Source organism: Coptis chinensis, chromosome 7 (assembly GCF_015680905.1).
Source record: "Coptis chinensis isolate HL-2020 chromosome 7, ASM1568090v1, whole genome shotgun sequence".
Taxonomy (NCBI): domain Eukaryota; kingdom Viridiplantae; phylum Streptophyta; class Magnoliopsida; order Ranunculales; family Ranunculaceae; genus Coptis; species Coptis chinensis.
In genome coordinates, this window is record NC_141462.1 from 19,481,407 (window position 1) to 19,489,661 (window position 8,255).

At 36.2% G+C, this 8,255-nt stretch overlaps 1 protein-coding gene and 1 long non-coding RNA gene across 2 annotated transcripts; both read right to left on the reverse strand.

Annotated features, from left to right (window-relative positions):
• Positions 1 to 3,794: 3,794 nt before the first annotated feature.
• LOC147486472 (uncharacterized) lies at positions 3,795 to 5,612 on the reverse strand. The gene is made up of 2 exons (XM_086573743.1): positions 4,838 to 5,612; positions 3,795 to 4,642 (listed from the first exon to the last, which is right to left on the reverse strand). The coding sequence occupies exons 1-2, from the start codon at positions 5,610 to 5,612 to the stop codon at positions 3,795 to 3,797; spliced, it is 1,623 nt and encodes a 540-aa protein (XP_086429869.1).
• A 930-nt stretch (positions 5,613 to 6,542) lies between these two features.
• LOC147486473 (uncharacterized) lies at positions 6,543 to 7,639 on the reverse strand. The gene is made up of 3 exons (XR_015203310.1): positions 7,176 to 7,639; positions 6,701 to 6,817; positions 6,543 to 6,608 (listed from the first exon to the last, which is right to left on the reverse strand). It is a non-coding gene; the product is annotated as an uncharacterized LOC147486473 (long non-coding RNA).
• Between the last annotated feature and the right edge of the window lie 616 nt (positions 7,640 to 8,255).

Below are 8,255 nucleotides of genomic sequence, written 5' to 3' on the forward strand. Positions count from 1 at the left end.
AAGCTCCTTGAAACTTGTAAACCACTCCCTTATGGGACAAACATGATAGGTAGCACCCGTATCCAAAATCCAATGACTGGAATCAATGAAACAAATACTCGATGTAACAGGAAAAGAAAAAATTGAACTATCATAATCATTACCTCCTTGAGCAATGTTGACATTAGACTGTTTCTACTCAGTATCTTTCTGCTTGTGTTTCAACTTCTTCCAATGTCCAACCTCATGACAAAAAGCACACTCATCATGGGCTAGATTTCGCCCTCTCGACTTGGAACGAGATTTACTTCTTTCACCACCAGAGTTTGGGCCGGTCATTAGACCTCCCTCTTTACCACAAAAGCATTGCTTTCGTCGACTCTCTTGACTCCTTTTTTGTTGTTGTTCATCATATCCCAACTTATCAACGCAGACTGCACCTCAGAATAGTTCAAAGCTTTCTTCCCGAACATAATGGTGGTTTTTATATGCCCATACTCCTCCTTGGGAAGAGATCTCAACAAATGGAATGCTTTGTCTTCATCCTTCGTTTCTTCTTCAATGTTCAACAAGTCGGTAAGTAACTTGTTAAACTTCGTTCATATCTTTGGGACAATGAAATACCTTATTTCTTTCTCATATCATACAACTTTGATTTCATAAAGACACGGCCTTCTATTGTCTTATCTAAGTACTTCTCTTCAAGGATTCTCCAGATTTCCTTAGCCGAAGTCTCATTGAGAACAAGGTACTTCACATCCCTAGCCAAACACGATCTTATGATACCACAAGCTCGCCTATTTTTCTTAACCCAAACACTCTCCTCTATATCCGATGGTTTTTCGTCTAACACATCATCCAAGTCTTGTTAGCATAGTGCATCTATAACTTCACAACGCCACATACTAAAATTGTTAGATCCATCGAATTTCTCTACATCAATCCTTGCATGGTTAATATTCAAAGTCGTAGGAAGTGATTTCTCCTTAGACGTTATAGAAGTAGTATCCGATGGAGGATCCGTCGTCATACTTTCTCAAATTTTCATATACCACAAAACAATCAATAAACCAACAAAAGAAGCCCTAGGTAGAATCTTGGCTCCGATACCAATTTGTTACGTAAAGCGAATCACGAAGCGTGACAATTGGACAAAGAAGATTGAATGTGGTGATAGAAATCGACAAAAACAAATCAATTAAAACACTTACCAATGCAAAGCGAATAACCAATAGAAGTGGAGACGAGATTTACGTGGTTTGGCGTTAGCCTAATCCACCAAGCAAAAGAGAAAAATTTTACTAATCAAGAGATAAACAAATAGAATACAATCACTCACAAACAAATCCCGAAGAATTCATAAACTCTCTCTCACAAATTGAACCTTACAAATCCCACCAACTGGTCTCGTATTTATAGAGGTGGGTATCAAATTAGAATCCTATTTAGAATAGGAAACCAAAACCTTAACTGTGTGGTTTATCCAAATCTGAGTCGTATACCAACAGATTTCGCGACCAAACCATTCCCGACGGCCTTCCAGCGGATCATTCTCGCTTGTTTAACTTCCACAATGATTTGTTGCATTCTGTTAAGACAGTTATTGAACCCGTGTTTCGTAAAATGCTATTTTCTGGTGAAATGAGTTCGAACGTACAACTGGCCACCTGTTTCATGTAAAATAGCTGATGGGATTATGACTTTCAACATTGATGTTGCAGCTGAAATGGGGATTCCATCCATATCATTCCGTACTCCCAGTGCTTGTTACTATTGGATTTCTTACTGCCCTACCAAAACTCATTGAGGCTGGAGAGCTGCCTTTCAACGGTTAGTTCGTTAAAATTCTACCCGAATTTCAATTATTTGAGTGCAGATCACACGCATCAGGGCGTGTTGGTTTCAGTTTCATTGCATCACTTTCTCCACACAGACTGTTTTGCTGTTCAAATATGGCACAATGTTTAATTAACATATACAGTCTATTATATTGAGAAGGCTAGCCTTATTTGAAAGTTATAAATGACAAGGGCATCCATGTCCGAGTGACATAGTTGATTAGCTGTCAATCTAGAGTTCTCGGCCTTCATTTGTGACTTTGATAATAAATTAATAAGCATAATTGGAAAATACAAACCAAATGGATGGGGCGCGGTGACAAATAATACATAAACCAAATGGTTTATATGCGCGGGGATTACAAAGACAATGAAATACGATTTGTTGTTGCGCACCTGACCACTCGCCACTACTCTCTCAATGAGCACTTTAGCTTCGGTCCACCTTTGCAGCCATGCCCAAAAGAAAAACTATACCCGAAGGCTATCGTTGCAGTTCCTAGCTAGTTTAAACTTAAAATAACGACACGTACGAGTAAAAACATCCCTAGAGTAGAGAGCGTTACTAAGGGGGTGTTTGTTTTTTCTACTTATAAGTGCTTACTACTTATAATTTGAGTGAATTACTAAAAATTGACCAATTTTGACCAATTAAACGGTTTATAAACCCAAAACCCAAAACTGAGTCATGTATTTAAGGGAAATTTCAAAAATAATTTTGTGAGCCAAAATTCAATAATAAATTTTGAATTAAAGAAAAAAAAAATATTGTTCAAATTTAATTTCATTCACATTTTCAGAAAGTACAAAACCTTACCCATAAACCTTAAACCACTGAACTCAAATTTAGTATAGTGTAGTGGGGAAGACCATAAAATGAATATGTAACATTTAGGTGTATAAACAATGGTTAGTAATGTTTTTTTAATTATTGTCTTAAAATAAAGATTTTGTCAGCCATTGTGAACCAAATTTGAGTGAATTACTAAAAATTGACCAATTTTGACCAATTAAACAGTTTAGATCACTATCCAAAACGAGATAGGTTAGTCCAAATTCAACCATCCAATGCGGATGGAGTTAGCCTAATCTGAGCGTCTTTTATTTTAAAAGTCGGTTCTAATGAACCGTTCTTAAGACAGTCCAACACAATTTCCAATCTTTCTAAGGCGGTCCAAATCCAACCATCCAATGCGATGGAGTTAGCCTAATCTGAACGTCTTTTATTTTAAAGTCGGTTCTAATGAACCGTTCTTAAAACAGTCCAACACAATTTCCAATCTTTCTAAGGCGGTCCAAATCCAACCATCCAATGCAGATGGAGTTAGCCTAATCTGAACGTCTTTTATTTTAAAGTCGGTTCTAATGAACCGCTTCTTAAGACAAGTCCAACACAATTTCCAATCTTTCTAAGGCGGTCCAAATCCAACCATCCAATGCAGATGGAGTTAGCCTAATCTGAGCGTCTTTTTATTTTAAAGTCGGTTCTAATGAACCGTTCTTAAAACAGTCCAACACAATTTCCAATCTTTCGAAGACGGTCCGGTCCAACCATCTAATGCGGATGGAGTTAGCCTCGATCCGAACGTCTTTTATTTTAAAGTTGGTTTCAATGAACCGTTCTTAATATAGGTCCAACACAATCTCCTATCTTTATAAGGCGGTCCAAATCCAACCATCCAATGCACCTGAGAGTTAGCCTAATTTGAACGTCTTTTATTTTTAGGTTAGTTTTGATCAAAATTAAAACTCTAACTAATTTGAAATTTTGGCAAAATGTTTCGCACCAATACATGTAAACAATGAAAGTGAAAACATCAAAATTAAAATATGTAAAATGTTTGGTTCCAAAATATATAAGAAACTCAATTCCATTCTATCAAAGTCTTTACAAAAACTTTTCATCGCAAAAAATGTTTCTTCATGTATCCTCTGTAAAAGTATAAAATATTTCAAACATCTATTTGCCCAACTACACTAATCGACAAAAATTGGATCTCCTTCGAAAGCCTCCGCTTGCGCAATCCCTCGAACATTCAACCCTTGGAATGCCTCCACACGGGTTTTCACTAGAATTTCCCAGTCTTTTGCTATTTCTAGACTACTTCTGCTCCAAAACAACACTACTTTTGGAATTGGGCAACCATCTTCCAAATCTAATTTAATGTAATGATTACTATTAACATAACCGATCCCAAGCACATTAACATTATTTAGATCCACTGGGGATCTCATAGGAAGAAAGGTATAACAATATGATGTAGAGAACTGTACAAGGACAACGTCAAATCTCGACGCAAACAAATACCCAGTAATAGGCATATCCATCCATTTGTTCCTCTTGGCACGAGTTCTCTTCTTTTTCCTTATCCTTTTATTTAATCCATCAACAGCTTCCTGGGAAAATATCCTCACATAATATTCCTCATTTGACATTAACTCACTCAATAACTCTTGTCTCATCCAAAACCAGTCGGTTTCTTTTCTTCCCAAAGCCAAGCAGAGAGCCCTGAAACCACAATTTCCATCGCCAACAGGGTCTTCAAAACCAACAATAAACTGTAGCAATTCATGCGGAAAACACATTTTATATCCAGATTGAGCAATGGAGCAACTGACATCAAAACTCAGTTTCTTCTTCCTCTTTGAAACATATGGTTTGGCCTTGGGCTTCGTTATAGATTGTGGAGTCACAGGTGGAGCATCTGGAAGATGCTCAATTTCATTAATGGAGCAACCAACATCAACATTTTGTTTCTTCCTCTTTGAAACATATGGTTTAGCCTTGGGCTTCGTTATAGATTGTGGAGTCACGGGTGGAGCATCTGGAGGATGTTCAATTTCATTAATGGAGCAACCAACATCAAAATTTGGTTTCTTCCTCTTTGGAACAAATGGTTTGGCCTTGGGCTTCGTTATGGATTGTGGAGTCACGGGTGGAGCATCCGGAGGGTACTCAAACCATGACGGATCTCGGTAGTTGACCACTCTTCTTTTCTTTGGCCCTTCTTAGTACTTGCCTTTAGGGGCGCCTTTTGGTGTAGCATCCTCCTTTGGTGGCTCCAATGATGAACTTTCAGGCGTTGCAAGTTCTATGAGCATCTTTATCATAGATCTCTGCTGGTCTTCAGAAGTCGATCCTAGTCGTTGAATAAATAAATCCATAGCTGGTTTGTAATCAACACCAATGGGATCACTAGCTCTCGGTTCAATAGACAACTTTTTCCAAAATTCATCAATTTCAGAAAGAGGTATTCTGCACCCTTTTTGTTTGAGTATCACTAGCTCATGCGCACACGGCAACCCGTGTGAAGTACGCAAAGTGTGGTCGCAAACACTATCATCTACCCCAATGACATTTATACGTCTCATCTCTTCCAAAATCAAATCTAAAGCTCTCTTTGAAATAAATCCTCTGAGCTCACTAAAAAACTCGTCATTGTGCTTTCGTCTTTGAAATCTAGTTAAACTCCTCTCAAAAGAGGCTCTAATTTCGCTCATCTCAATATTGATAACTGGATGGATCAATTTCCACATTCCAAGAAAATCATGTTTGCATGTCCCCTTCAAGCTCGACTTTAGTCGAGCATGCAATCCTTCCACCCTATTCGTCGTAGTGTTTCCATAGTGCTTTTGTTGGTCTATCCATGAAGCAACAAATGCTTCTTTGTAAGGCAACCATGTTCTACTGAAATATTGGATGAGCACAGGATAGTCTTTAAAAGCTAATTCTATAGAAGCAAACTTTCTCAAAAAACCCTCTTGTGTCTTTGACTTTACCACATTAGTCCACATGGCACAAAGTTTATTTATGTTTTGCTCGTCACTGAGAATATATTTTTCCCATTTTCAAGACACATTGGGAAATGTGCCATCGACACAAAGTGCTTCTTTGCATTTGGAAAGACTACATCGGCTGCATTCTTCAAAGCTAGCTCCTCCTATCACCACAATCAACACTGGAACTTTAGGCATGAGTATCTCTCGAAATCTTTCCAATGCCCAAGTGTAGTCATACTCTTTTTCCTTTTCCATCAACACATGACATGCAGTGAAAGTCATATTGGTCGATGTCACTCTTGCAATCTCTAACAACTTGAAATGATACTTGTTTGTCCTATCACGCATAATCCATGAGAAAATTTTGGTTAAAAGTCTTAGCCATTTGGATCGAACCGGATGGGCCCAAAACAATTCGCAAACCTCATTGCTACCTTCTCGACGTTTACTGTACTCCACATATCCATTTTCCCTTAACAATCTACCCAACTCTTGCAACTGTGTTCTATTTTCCATTTCATCAAGTCTAATTCTGTGTCTTGCGTTATACATTTGTCTCATGGAGGACGAGTTTAATATATCTCTTGCTTTGACAAAGATTCATGACCTCTTTTGGTTTGACTCCAACTCTACTCATCTCGGATACAAGAATAATTTCCATCTTATTAAACCTTCCCATATAAGAGTGACCTTCCATAGTTTTTGCCATCCCATGATTATGGCGACCACAATCAACTCTTAGTGTCCATCTATCTAAACTACCACGTTCAAAACACGCTTTTAATTTAAAAGGACAATTCATCTTTTTGTTCCAGTCTTTCTCACTTTGCCTTCTCGTTTGCTTCTACCTTTTATGAGAGATCGAAATTTACCACCACGCTCACATATCAAAATAAGTCTAGGAGCCTTCCCACCAATTGCATTTTGAGATTTCCCAGTGATGATAATAGCTCCCACTTCGCTTCCTTTATGTTGTGTCCAATCAATCAAATCTTGACGACTATCAAATACCTATAAATCAATTTAAGTATTCATTAATCCATGGGTAAGAAGGTATTAAATCAAAAAAGTAAGTTTCAAAACATATATTCATCCATGCATACCATGTTGGTGTTAAAATGTTCGGTTTGATCTATGTAGTGCTCCTCCGAAGATGCATTTGAATTTTGTGAAGTCCGAAATGCATCAATTGGTACCTCATTGTGACTGTATAGAGGATCCTATAACATTTACAGTGAATTATAATGTTAGCTAAAAAATTTTCACAAGAAAAATATGGGATGTCTATCAAAGTAATTAAGAGACGGCCAAATTAGACTGTCTAATACTTCATAAGTCGCTCCAGTTGGAGCGCCAGAGTCTTAGAAAGTTAGTTGGCCTGGGACGTCTCGAACGTAAGACTATTCTCATTTCCCAACACTCACTATTCAAATCAACCATTAAACGGAAGAGATCGTCCTTATAGATTGAGTTTGCATAAATACTTTGTAATCACATTTTGTACAAGTCGTCCTCATAATGATTTCATAATAAATTGATATTGGAATCATTATGAACAATAGTTGTATATGGAGTTACCTCGTCTTGGTCGCCGTCTTGGTCACTTGATTGAAATTTCTCTTCATTAAATAGTTCATTTTTCACATTAAAAACATCATATGCCCATTCCATTTCACTCAATGTCATCAAAAAAAAAAAAATGAAAAACAAAAAGATGGGTTGTAAATAGAAATAGAACAAAAGAATTTGAAAAAGAAGATGAATATGTGTAGAGAAAAAAGAGATGTGTGGGTTAAGTTTATTTGGATTGGAAAATGAGAAGAGTGGAAAAAAAAGTGTGGGTTTAAGGAAGGTTTCTTGAGAGAGAGTAAAAAGACAAAACTTGAGTAAAAAGACAAAAGTTGAAGGGACCCAAAGTTGAAATTTATGTGTTTTCACTTTTTAAGTGGAGTCTGCCCTAAGAGATTATTTTGGGACATATCTGGTATTAAATTTTTTTAAAATGGGGTCTGCCTTGAGATATATGGGGTCTGTATATAGCAATTCCCTTTATATAGTTTTGCGTAAAATACGATTAATACAGTGATTGTTCCAATGATACAGTTCTATAGGCAAAATTTATTGGCCGAGTTTATAATTGCCCGAACAAATTCGCTCCTGTGTTTAGGAGTGAAAAGTCTCCTAATCAGTAATCTACCACACTTTTACAATCTTTTAACTATTGATTAACTCTAGTTAAATTAAATCTAACTAAATATTTATTTTACTCTCTGTCCAAATCATCCCATTATTTCTTCACAAAGTTTTTCTTTCTAGCTTTGTGTTTCCATAAACATAAAATAAAATATTAATTTTCAATTAAAAATTAAAAAAAATTACAATTTTTTTTAAATTTTATGTTACAGATTTTTCAAAGGGTTTTCCTTCATTGAATTACAATGCGAATTTCTCAATTTTATTTTTTATTGGCTATTATCATCGGTATTTTGGTTTCAAATTAATAAAGTTGTAATTTCTAATTGCATTTAAGTTTTTCGTTTTTTTTAATAATTGTGATAAAATTTAAGCGTTTTTTTTCCCCATAAATGTTAGAGTAGTTTTTATTTTATTATACAAGGTTTTTTCTTTTTGTTTTATTTTTTTGTTTTACCGACAAGA